A 13,219-nucleotide genomic window follows, 5' to 3' on the forward strand; every position below is an offset into this window, starting at 1 on the left:
AATTGCTGTAATTCACACAACTGACAGAAGTGGCCTGTTCATAGCTGAAAATCCTGGCTTGGTTTTTCCATTACTGAAATTATTTACAAAGGCAGTTTGGCCTCCTCTTCCTACTGTGAGAAACAGAGGACTAAGCAGGGGTGGATTTCCCACTCCCAGAGGAGCAGCAGCAGCCAAGGTGAGAAGTGCACACCAGGTTAGCAGCAGCTTCTCCCCCGTGCCACGGGCTGCAGCCAAACCCACCACATCAGGCACTCCACAAAACCAGTGAGGATCTCATAAAGCTCCAGGAAATGGTATCAAAAGGAGACTCTCATGCAAGAGGGAAAGCATCAGATCTTTCCTAGCCATGGTCACCCTCAGTGGAGGGCTGGCTGTTTGCACAGAGCTGGTTTGTACAAGGAGAAAGCTGCTAATAGAACTCACTTTGGGAATCCCCCAGTCCACATCACCAGTGTAGTACACAAACTCGTGTTTGTGGAGACTTGTCTCATTTCCAGGAATTTCCTTTGTCTGGCCACTCAAATGAAATGACATATAAACAAAAGGAACCTTACAAAGTAGTCTATTTCTGTTCATTTTGCTCACCTCCTCTGCTTTACAGCAGCAACAAGGTCTGGCCCTGAGAACATGGAGAACAAACTGTCTCCGTTAGCTGAGGAGGTCTCATCACTTGAGCTGGCAGAGTCTCCTTGAGTACCAGACCAGCTGTTTGTCACGTCACTGCAAGACAGAAAGTTGTGTTAGTCCTTGTATTTACTGTGCCTGGCCCAGACTGTGTGCCACAGTTGTGCTGAATCTTTGGATACCTCAGAGCACAACATTGCAGCACTTGGTAAAATGTGCCAGTAATACAGGTACTTTCACTAGTTCTGAGGGCTCACAGTAACTGCTCTGTCTGTTACAGCCTCTTTATATATATTCAACTACAATAATTATACCAATTAGAAGCACCTCTCCTGTTCAGGAAGGAGAAACAAGTGATCCTTAGGTTTGGAATCACTAAGTACTTGACGTCTTCACTGAGCTAGAATACATATCCATACTGGTTTTGCACTAGAGACTCACTGCTCTTACATTATGGACAAATGGACAGAGAATCTTGAAACACTTCTTGTGTAGTAAATAGTTATGATTTGGAGGATATTAAAAACTACAAATGTACCTGCTGTGAGGTACCTGCCTTTTAGTAGCAGGATTAAGTGGCTAAAATCTGGAAAACTGAATTCAATAAGGCCCTGCAACTTGGACAGCATCACATTTCATCAAAACTAGGTCTTAAAGCTGTTTTTAAAACACTTAAAGAAAACTCTCCTGAATCCATCTGGGCTATAGATTCCTTATTTCCTCTGCTGGAGTCCTAGTCAGTATCCATGCCACTCTAAGGATGACATCAAGCATGGCAGTGCCTTGGGGTCAGCAAAGCGGGCAGGGTCACATTGCTCGCTCTGAACAGTGAAGTGCAGCTTTCACACATGCAGTAGCAACTGAACCCAGTATTCCCACATACTGCCAAGTCTGAGTGCAAAGTAAAGTCCTACAATAAAAACATCCAGCCTGTGCAGTCTCTTACCCCTCTGTGAAATACTCAGGAAAAGGCCAGGTTTTGTGAGGATCATCAGGAAGAGGCCAGTTGCCACGCGTGGTGCTCGGACGCCGGACGTGCTGTGCTTGCCTCTTCTGTTGCATAGCCTGGTTCACCCCAGCAACATAGCGGGCAAACTCTGGATCAGAGCCAACTGAATGAGAGAAACCAACAAGTGCATTGCTGACACTCAGCTACTGCTGCTGCACTTCCAGTGCTTTAGGTCTGACCGTACCCCACACCACAGCCATTCCCTCCCCGATGATGAACGGCAACCAGCAGTGGATGGGACTTCATGGAGCAGTGAAGAACACTGAACAGAAATGTTTTACAAGGTGAGATACACAGCATCCATGGTGGATAATAATCATCACATGGAAGTACACCTGCCCCCTGCATTCCATCAGGGAAACTGTGTTTGTACTATGATCATGTCTATGCTGAAAGGACCAAGATCAGCAGACACTGATGAAATGGACACTGTACATTTATCCACACATGTGAAAAAGAGCAGAACAGTTATTGTGGTTGATAGCAGAGTGCAACATGGTTTCCAGCTATGTTGTGATCCTGCTTGGATCATACTAGAACACAGAGCACCAAAACTGCCTCCTTCCTATAAGGATGAGACAATTCTGAAAACATTCTGATTCTGACTACAAGATAGTTCAGAATAAGAATTATATTTACAGAAAGAAGCAGTAATTTAAAAATTTTTCTATTCTAAGCACGGTCTTGAGCAGACACAGCAAAAGCCTTAATCCAAAAGTGTTTCAAATGCTCCATTGATCAGAGCAAGCAATTGCTGTATTCAAAAGACTGCTGATAATGAGTCACTAACTGAGTTTCCACAGCTTCTCTTTCTTTTGCCTTTTTTGATTCCCTGAGAAAAAACTTGGCAATCTGACTGGATTTATGGAAAATGTCTAGACTGCATGCACAGTAATTGCAGTGGGAAGTACTGAGCTGCTGGCTTGCCAGTCTCAGTTGGAAATGAAGACTGAAGAACATCCAACAATCCTGCACAGCTCACAAAGCAGAAATCTTTCATCTGACCGCTCCCTACATTCAATACTGCATTTGGAAGATATGATTCCTTGTACTCATTTGACACATCCAGAAAAGACCTCCACAATGTTTTGCTGAATGCAAATTAAAAAGACAGCAAAGAAAACTTTGTTTCTCTGCCTTCTTTATTAAGCAAGGACTATCTGAGAGCTATCTAGGAGCAATATATCCCCAGCAGTGCTTGTTCTCCCTCTGAAATACCTTTATGTCTATTTAAGATGAGGCTGAGAGCCAGACAGTTCCTCAGATCTAAGAACAGAGACTAGATGGATTCTGAAGGACATCAAAGCTTTTTTACCTGTGGACAGCTTTAAGTTCTAAGGTGCTGGTATATTCAAAAGAGAAGCTCGTGTTAATTTTTACCTCACTGAAAACATCACGTGAACAGGTTTTGATCACATAGTCTTTTACTCCAAAAGATTGGAATTACCAACATTCCTTCTATTTGTTCTTATTGCAACATTCCTTCATCAGGTTCTTAGTGATGACTAAAGTACTACAAAATACATTGTTGGGACTAGTTAGGCCTTCAACATGAAAAGCCATAAATTTCAATTTTACAAATTCTTAATCAACAGTTTTGCATCTGAAGAGAGACATCATTTTCAGACTCTAAAAGTATTTATCAAAAAAGTAATGTGTTTTGTTTCAAATGAGAAATGTACAGTCCTAGGAAACCCTGGAAATGAAAAATGGTTTTCTGGTTTACAGCAGAAAAGTTTTTGTACAACACTAAAGCTTAAAATGCAGCTTTCTACACCACAGCTCAACCTGGCAAGTTCTAGGAAGAAAAGTTCTTTCTAGTGGAAGAGTATTCATTTGGAAGGACTTTTGTTTGGTTTTGGTTTTTTAAACCTTTTTTTTTCCAGATCTGGGAAAAATACTGTTTACTTATCACTACAACTGCAGAAGTATGCATCTTAATCCACTGAGCACCATTTATGAACCTTGAGTAAGTCACCTTTTCCAAGTACCACTTTCTACGTCCTTGACATTCATCAAATGGAACAAAACAAGTAGTTTTTTGCACAGCAAAAGGAAAATACTGCAAAAATAGAATGGATTTAAAATGCTGAGAATACCAGTCCTTTGTGTACCTGCTTTCTTTTCCCCACACACACATGGACTTAGTGCTTGCTGAGAATAATTCTGTCCTTCCTTAGTGGCTGTGATAATCCTTAAGTCTATACCCTAAGTCTGTTTAACTAAGATGATGCTAATTCAGACTTACAGTTATTAGGCAACAATGTAACTATGTTGGCTATTTTTGCCATAGAAACTCCACTAATTAATCAAGTAAGTTGACAAAATAACTATCATAATTATGAGTCAAAGGAGCTGGTTTGAGACGCCTACACATTCCAAACACAGACGAGTGCAAATGAGCACGGGAAACTGAGCCCTGCTTTGATAAAAGGTTTCCCTGTTCTCTGCTCCTCCCTCAGGCAGCTGCCATAAATGCACACTACAACATTCCTGCAGCTGTGTTCCAGGCCAACAGAAGTTACATTTACAAGGTAGCAGCTGTGTAAGTTGTTCTTAATACCACCATCAGAATCACACAATCACAGAATACTCTGAGTTGGAAGAGACCCACAAGGATCATCAAGTCCAGCTCTCAAGTCAATGACCCACGTGGGGATTCACATCTCCTTTTAAATTCCACTGTCAGTTTCTGGTCTGTAGATATTTGTTTATGACTATAAAATTTTATCTCAATTCATCTACATTTACAATTTACTGGTGGTCCAAACATGTGGCAAACCTCATGGCACTTGCTGTTTAGTCTCTAATCCTTTGACATCCAAGCTTTTAATTGCAGAACCAGCTGTGGAACAGGAACCAGTAGACTCGCAGGGAATTGGGGAGCAACAGAGGGAAAATGTGGGGATACAGCTGGGTTCCATCTTTCCCATATCTCCAGGTTAGAAGACTGCTAAAGAGCAGGAAGAATAATTTTGAGGAGAGGGAACACACCTGAGCTCAAGAGTTTGATTTTAAACAATTTTACAAACTAAGTATAGCAAGAACATCATCTGTAGGTATCTTTTCAGTACTCTGGTGTGCTCCATATAGGAAAGGTCAGACTACTACAACTGGGACAAGAAACAAGGAATTCATTCCCATTCTTACTTATTAATGAGAGTTTTAAGATCACCTTCTGTTAAAAAAGCAAATTAGCACACACACAAATCCCTGCATGCACTGGTCAGCACCCTTACATGCAGCACAGGGAAATGACAGTTATTGCCAGCAATATTCCCAGTGTTCTTTTGCAAAGAACCCTTACCAAAAGCATAATAAAGGAAAAGACACACACCTGCAGGGTCAAAAGGCAGGATTTCTCCCAACATCCCAAACACTCCATCAGTTTGGTCACGATTTGGCCATGTGTTGTTTCTAGGTCCTTGTGGTTTCTGTCCTAACATCTCTGCCATCATATTGTCCATATAGGTGCTCACAAGACCCAAGCTGTACAAATCAGAGCTTAAATCTGAAAAACCAGGATTGTTCCACTGATTGATATGAGACAACCCAGCTCCAACAGCCGGAGCTTGCTGCTGTGAAGAATTACTGAGCCATTTGGCAGGTACACGTTGCTGTGGTCCAATAGGTTGAAGCAGGTGTTGGTAATACTGCATTTGCTGCTGCTGCTTTTGGGATTGCTGCTGGGACAAGCCTTGCTGAGGAGGATGCAGCGGGGTGTGAGACACAGACTGTGGCTGCTGTTGAACTGCTCCTGGTTTCTGTTCTGCCGCTGTAGAGGATGCAACAGAGTTCCTTCTTTTCACCATCGGAGAAGTCTGCTGGGATTTGCCCATGTTAAAACCAGACAAGAAATCTATAACATCCTGCATTTCTTGGTCAGTCGGTAAATTCATACCTTTGTCATCCTTGCCATCATCTGGTTTGAAGAAGCTGTCCCGTCTCTCCACTAGGAAGCCATTGACGAGCTGGTTGGTTGTGCTCTGCACTGGCTGCAGGGCATCCGCGCCACGAGGGAAGTTGCCCATGTTCAGGATGTTCTGCAGCCGTGCGTCCATGTTAGTGGGCATTTTAGCTTTCTCCTCCGAGCTGGAACTTATGAAGACGTTTTTGGAAGGTGTATTGGGGATTGAGTAACTTCCTGTGTTACTTGTACTAGTGCAGGAAGTTTTTTTTGTAAACCGTGAAGTCAGTTTGGAGAATGTCTTTTGCAGACCCCCTGAAGATTTGCTTCCATTCCCCGGTGGCATGTCAACTTGGCTCCCAAATTCTGAGATTTCACGCTGTAACTGGATCTGAATACAAGGCAAAGCTTGCTCCCTGCATCAACAAAAAACATGTATATCAAACCACCTAATAGATAACTGAGTTGTACTTTGGGGGAAAACGTGTATTTCGGTAATAGCTCAAGAAAGAAACAATACCAAAGACTGCCAAGTCCACCAGCTACTTCTTATGGTAACAAAGCAAATTATTCCTCATATTTGCAATACTTTCCACTCCTTACATTTTAGTTGTGCTTCAAGACCTAAATGGAGACCAATTTAATATAAATTAAGTGTTTTTGTAAGAGAGAGGCAAATACTTTTTAACCCTTAGATATGCTGCTGGTTTGGTTTTAAGCAGTCTCCTGTATCTCTGGATGTACCCAGAAGGTATCTGTGGGGATTAACAGTGTCTCACTCTCAGTCTGACTCCTGTTTTCCCCTTCTGATGAGCTGGCACTATCAAATCCCTCAGCACAGATTATTCAACAACGACAGCTTCGTTTGAACCAGAAAAGAGATGTACCTTCCCTCCTTCCACCTGTGTATATCAAACACAGCAGTGTAGAGCACATCCACCAGCCCCAAAGTCTTCTCCGGATCCAGACTCCTCTGTAGCAAAGACATTGTTGCTGGATCTTCTTTCAGACACCTGTCAACATTCAGTTTAACTCAGAAATCAAAATGCTCATTTTTTTACATTAACAATTCTACCATATCAGTCAGAATACAGAAGGCAATTGCTGCACTCCTGCAGAACCACATGGGAATGCCTGGGGGTTCCTGGGCTGCAGCCTGAGCTGTGCCTGCTGTGGAACACAGAGCTAACCGAGCTGTGAGGTTCAGCAGTACGGAGTATGGAACTCATCACTGCCAAGAGCCCTTTAGCAGGCACAGCTCAGGCGCAGCAGATGAACACGGAACACTCAACACGCCTTCCTGGAACACGGCGGGAGCCCGACACAACCCCGCACATGCCCCAGCCTGGGCCGGGGGTCCCCGAGCGGCACCGGGGCTCGGGCCGGGCTCCCCGCGCCACCGCCCAGCGCCAGCAGGCGGCGCTGCCCCCGGCAGCGGGGACAGCCCAGGGCACCGCACACGGACAGACAGACACCCACTCACAGACACACACTCTCCTTCCTTCCTTCCTTCTTCCCCTCCCCCCAGGACACTCCTTCATTCCCTCCCCCAGGACACAGTACTGGGACACTCCTTCCTTCCCCGGGACACAGCACCAAGATATACACCATCCTTTCCCCTTCCCCGGGACACAGCACCAGGACATACACCATCCTTTCCCCTTCCCTGGGACACAGCACCAGGACATACACCATCCTTTCCCCTTCCCCTTCCCTGGGACACAGCACCAGGACATACACCATCCTTTTCCTTTCCCCGGGACACAGCACCAGGACATACACCATCCTTTCCCTTTCCCCTTCCCCAGGACACAGCACCAGGACATACACCATCCTTTCCCTTTCCCCTTCCCCAGGACACAGCACCAGGACATACACCATCCTTTCCCTCTCCCCTTCCCGGGACACAGCCCCAGGACACACCCCATGCACACATACATACATTCCTTCCTTTCCTTCCTTTCTCCCTTCCTCCCTTGCCCCGGGACACAGCCCCGGGGCTCTCCCTCCCCGGCCATGCCAGCAGCCCCATCAGGAACAGGCTGCCTCTGTAAGGACTCCAGTGAATGAAATGTGTTGTACTGAAATTCCTAACGCTGCCTCCTTCCCAGTTAGAGACAAGAGCTGCCATAGCTTCCTGCTCCCACTGCTCTGAACAGGAAGAAATCCTCACAAGCTGCAGATCAACCATTCTTTACTAGGCAGACACCTAAAGGGGCAGAACAGCATCTCTTGGAGCCCAGAGGTCCAAGGAGCACCTAAAGAACAGCCCAGTGAAGAAAGAGCAAAGGCTCTCACATTTACTCAGCCAATTCTTGGCCTTCCTGAGCTCCAGCTGTGACCTGCCAGGGCAGAGCATGGCACCAGTACTGGTAGATTATTATTTTTGAAACCTTCTCTTTTACCATCAAGGTTTTACATTTCCTCCAAGTCTCAGTGCCCCAGCACTGCCTCTCTTGCCTTGCCTCCTACAGAGGAGCCTGTCAGGAATGGAGGTGTTCAACAGTCCAGATAGAGGAACTAAGGAAGCTGTGCCATAACTGTGCACATTCTCTCTTCCATTTGTCCAATTTTCCCCGTGTATTTCAGTCACAATCTGCAATACAGGATTTTTATTTACCACGTTGATGGAACTTGCACCACAATTCTTGATCCTTCTAAACTTATCTGAGGAGCATAGGCTTCTTTATTTTCAATCTGTGCTGTGTCCACAACCACCTAGTAATTAAAATAAAAGGGAAGAAAATTTAAGAATTAGTTATTTTATTACCCCAGTAAACTCTTAATAATCTCCTCTCCCCTACCTACAGGTACAAAAAAAAAAAAAACCCAAAAACCCCCAAATAAAACCAAACCAACTCATGAAATCGTTGTAAATCTACTTCTATTTTAATATAAAATTAGTTTAGTACAGAACCCTGTATTACATCCTGTAGTAATGCATCACTATGTCACTACAGCTGCTGTACCTCCCTGCTGGCAGTTCTCGGTATTTTTGAGAAGTTTAGCACAGTTACTACTTCAAGAGCTCCCAAACACCTACTCAGCCAAATGTTTTAAATAATTTCACTGGAGTGCATGGTATGATATAGACAAGTAATATCCAGCCAGAAACCCTTCAAAACTCCTAATACAACCCCCCCCCCTTTTAAGGTTATAAAATTCCACACCAACATTTCTCTATTCCACCTAATGAAACTGCACTACTATTAATTCCTGATTAAATAAAGAGAAGAAAAGTGACTGTACAGTGTGTTGGACTCTGAGCCACCTGTAAGACATCATGAAGACACATGGAAGAAGAAAGCCTTGAAGACCAACCCTGTGTCATGAACCTTTCTTTTTAGACAATGGAAAAGGAATGGATTCACTTCAGCTTCATTCAGCTTTTAATTTAGTGATAGTAAGTTCCATATTTGGTTCATGCTTTCTGTTGTTGTCCAGGCTGTGTGGGCTGGCCTTTTTGATCATTTCCATAATTTCCTATTTTGGTCATGCTGAAATAGCAGCTTTTTGGCAGCAGTCAGCAGTTCTTGCTTCAGTGACTAGCAGATTAGCTGTGCCATTTATCCTTGAAATGACAAAAGTCCTCTGCTATAACTCAGCCCCAAGGGACATCACTGACTTTGTTGCCATCACCCAACCTACACTGGTCCTGCTTCTAACTGGGTGTCTGTCACTGGGTATGAAAAAATGTGAAACAGAATGCTGAGTTTCTTCTCTCTCACTTTAACAAAACCATCCAATAACACTTGAACATAATTATTTCCCACCTTTTAAATATTTTAGCATAAGGCCTTCTTTTTCCTTCAGCTGACTGTAAGCCTTTGCCCAGGTTTATTCAATTTTAAACACATTTAAGCATGGTGACAAAAAGGCCACACCATCATCCACCCCTGAAAATACCTCTCATTTTGTAACAGGAAATTCCAGTAGTCTGTTCTTGGTCTTTGTATATTTTAATTTTATTTAATTTGGTAATCTGCAATTCAGCCCTATTGCAGGGGTAATTTATAACAGTGCTAACAGTTAATAACTGTTAACAGATAACTCCTCATAACTGTGGTAAGGAGAGATGAACTCAGGAGTGATTGTTCTAACTCCCAAGAAAAATCCAGCTTGCACCTCAGAAGTCAGAGGTAGAAGTGATTTGTGCAGGCCTGTGTCAGGTTCTGTTGTGGTGCATGGTTGATGCCCATGGTCCAGGCTTTGTTGGGGTGCTCCTCCTCCAGGACAAACCTTTGTTTCTTCCCTTTGCAAAAAGCTTTACATTTCTCAACATTTGTCAGTCAGGACACCTGGGGTTTAAACTTTACTAGGGGATTGAGTGCTCCTGCAATGCATGTTGGTGTTTGCTGTGTCTAATACCACCAAAAAAAAGTTGTATCTGTTAACCTCTTTGCATGAGACCAATTGGAAATTGTATTTCTGCTCATCCTCTGAATTCAGCTATTTGAATGTACATTATTTTTCTTCAAACATGCAGATTTCATCAGCTGATCCAAATCTCAAAATGCAATTCTTATTATATACATGCTAAGGTAAGAACTGAAAACCAGCACTTCAAATTATTACTGTTAAAAACGTACAGCCCAAAATAACCAAGCAAACTAAGTCACAACTCATTGTGCTTTCCACACTTAATGAGTCACTTCTTAAAAGGCACAAGGGCACAAGATAGGTTAAAAGCAATGAGACTGCCAAGTAATGTTTTTTCCAACTGGGCATTTAAGATACAGATCCACACACAATTCTGAATGAATGCAGACAGCCCAGGATCTGAAAGCAGCACACCAAAGCCTACATAACACTGTGCCATGATTCATTCATCTGCCCTCTTCACAAAATAAACTTCAAATAAACACATCCTCCCTCTCTGCCTGGTGGTGCTTAGAGAACAGCTTCCTGTACCTCAGACATCCATTGTTCTTGTTTTACAGGTGCTTCCTCTCTCCCTTCCACCCAAAGAACTCTTTAAAGACCCAAATTACAATTTCTTGTCACTGCATGAAGCTACATACAAGCATAACTGGATGTTGTAAAAAAAAGCTGGCACAGAGTTTATAAAGAAAAACCTCAACCCTCATTCCCTTCTAAACTGTAACAAATCAAAGTGAGAATGAAGGAGAGCAGGCTTGCAGGTCCTCTGGCATGTGCACAGCTCATTATGTGTCTTTGAAGAGAGAAGCCTGCTACTTTCAGAACCTGATGTTCATGCAAAAATCTTTGGAGACATTGAGGATTCAACACAAGTGAAACTCCACAGCTCAGCACTGTCATTTGGGAGAATGTGTAAGCAAGTTTTATGGTGACACTGTCCAAAAGTGATGACAAACCTGAAGAATGTCAGTGCTTCAATTAGCAGCAGGTCTAACTCGTTATGTCTAGACTGGGGGTCACCAGATTTCCAGATTCCTGAGTCCAACTGTGCCACTCCTCAAACCCCCTCGGGGCAGGACTTGGGTGTGCACAACACTGAAACCCCCTGGAAAGGAAATGGTGGAAGGTGCAGCATCCTCCCAGGCACTCCTCATCCAGACTCTCAGGAGCCACAGCTGCTCCTGGACTGCAGCACACTCCCCACGAGCTGCTGAGACTCTCCTTCCTCCTTGGCCTCATTTCCTGTACCTCCCTGCTGAATCCCAGCATCCTACCCCCAACTGTGGCAGCTGGAGACATAATCCCATTTAACTCTACTCTTTTTCCAGTCCTTTATTTATTAGTATTTAATACACATTTTCTTTCAAAACACCTAAGTAGAAATTTGATAAATCCTATTATTCCACAGTTTCTCTGTCCCACCTTCTCATGGCTCCTGTAAAACTTCTCAGACAAAGCACTGCCACCTCCTGCCTTCAGCCCCTGCATCTCAGGGAAGGACTGACAGCAGGGGCACTGCTGTCCTGACAGTGATGGTCTGCACCTTTGATTTTAGGCTGCCATTATATGAAAAGTCAGTTGAATTCCAGTGTAATTTCAACCAACTTCTCTAACAGGTATTTACTATTATTAAGGGACTATCTGATATCCAGTATCAAAGGGATGCTAAAGTAGAAATATCTGGTAAATTCATCATTTCCAATTTATCATTCAAAATTACTGGATAACCTTTTAAAAGCACATGGTTTAATTTGCTAGGATGGAAGGTCTAGGTCCCCTAACCAGCTGTGATTTGTCTGAAAAGCAGACTTTAAAATATGCAGCTATTTGGGTTCTTTAATCACAAATTAATTACAAAGCCCTCATGGTCCCCCATCACATTGAACAAGGAATCAGCAATGAACCAGCAAGAACCATTAAACTCACTGTAGGCTAAAGACAATTTAAAGAATACCTGACAAAACTATCACAGGCTACAGTGTACCTTTTCCCTTGTATTTCCTTCCTATGTTGAAGGTGCAGCCTTTTCCCCTACTCACAGTAGTCCAAAAAACCTACATGTCATGCACAAACACTTCACTAGGTGCAGATTGCAGTCATTAGTCATGGCAGCACAAATGCATTTTCTTATCAGAGTATGTTCCAAGCATCTATTTTTATCAGCTGCTCAGATGCTGTAAATTCCACTGGTTTTCTTCCCCTCAAGAACACAATGTCTACAGCAGGCATTTAACTCTTCTGTCCTCTGTTGGAGATGTCAGGTAGCATCACCTGGTACAGAGACTTTCTGCTGGGCAGGAAACTCAGCTTCCAGTGTCAAAGCAGAGAGGAAATGAAAAAATGGCAAGTTTTGAAGCCAATTTGAGAGGGGGTAGATGTGTCTTTGGGTCTGCTTAGTTTTTTTTAACATGGTCATCTATAGATTTGAAAGCATTTCTATTTCTCTATGAAGCAGAAGTTTCATTTCTTATGTTCTCTCTTGAAATGGAGACCAGGAAGCACCTGGTGCATTCTTCTGTTCCTGTCAACTAGGGACACCACCAACAGAGCCCCACTGTACAAGGACACACTTTGCTCAGAAATCAAGTTAACTGCAGCACTAAACATAGAGCAACACAGAGTAAGACAGAAAAACCCATTTCTAAACTCCAAAGCACCTAGCTTCTCTTCAGGGTGTTTACATAAACTTTGTTTTCCTGAGACCACTGGCAGTCACCTACCAGTCCAGCCTGGCCAAACAAGAGCTGCACAGCAGTTTTGCAGGCTCCTCTCCACGTGGAAGGGCAGACCTGGTTCAGCACTTCAGTCACGGGAGAGTCGTCCCGGGGGGTGAGTCCATTGTGGCATCCGGCTTCCTTGATCAACTGCAGCATTGTGTGCTGCAAAGAGAATAAACACTCTGTCCTACCCCACACACCACTCACAAATGCTACCAGCAAGGCTTCCAGATGGATTTCTCACTGTTCTACAGGCTTTTCAAACAGCTATCATGTCTGCAACCTCTCAGCAGTCTTATATAACTGGGAGAGTTCCATTGCAGAACAGAAATATGGAAGATTGTCTCTGCTCTTTGGAACACAATACTGCTCCAAAATCATATACAGTATTTCTGCTTATATACTTGCAAACCAGTTTAATCAAAACTACAAAAAGCACCATTTTGAGCACTTATTATTTCTTATTAGAATATTTCTTAATATAACTTATTATTTCAACTCTTTCAGGAGCAAGGAATTGCGTTTATCTATTAAAAAAAAAGTGAAAGTGCTGATTAAAATTGCCCAGATTACTTCTGA

At 43.3% G+C, this 13,219-nt stretch overlaps 1 protein-coding gene across 6 annotated transcripts in view; it reads right to left on the minus strand.

Annotated features, from left to right (window-relative positions):
- GARRE1 (granule associated Rac and RHOG effector 1) overlaps positions 1 to 13,219 on the minus strand; it is a 57,372-nt gene that overhangs the window by 3,055 nt on the left and 41,098 nt on the right. For all 6 annotated transcript variants that reach the window (XM_084215106.1, XM_084215110.1, XM_084215109.1 and 3 more), the window contains 6 exons: positions 12,644 to 12,802; positions 8,164 to 8,261; positions 6,431 to 6,556; positions 4,974 to 5,959; positions 1,574 to 1,739; positions 589 to 723 (listed from right to left, as the gene is read on the minus strand). In XM_084215106.1, the coding sequence (XP_084071232.1) occupies positions 589 to 723; positions 1,574 to 1,739; positions 4,974 to 5,959; positions 6,431 to 6,556; positions 8,164 to 8,261; positions 12,644 to 12,802 (1,670 nt within the window). The remainder of the gene's footprint in view (positions 1 to 588; positions 724 to 1,573; positions 1,740 to 4,973; positions 5,960 to 6,430; positions 6,557 to 8,163; positions 8,262 to 12,643; positions 12,803 to 13,219) is intronic.

Source organism: Fringilla coelebs (genome assembly GCF_963513975.1).
Source record: "Fringilla coelebs genome assembly, chromosome: 14".
NCBI lineage: Eukaryota > Metazoa > Chordata > Aves > Passeriformes > Fringillidae > Fringilla > Fringilla coelebs.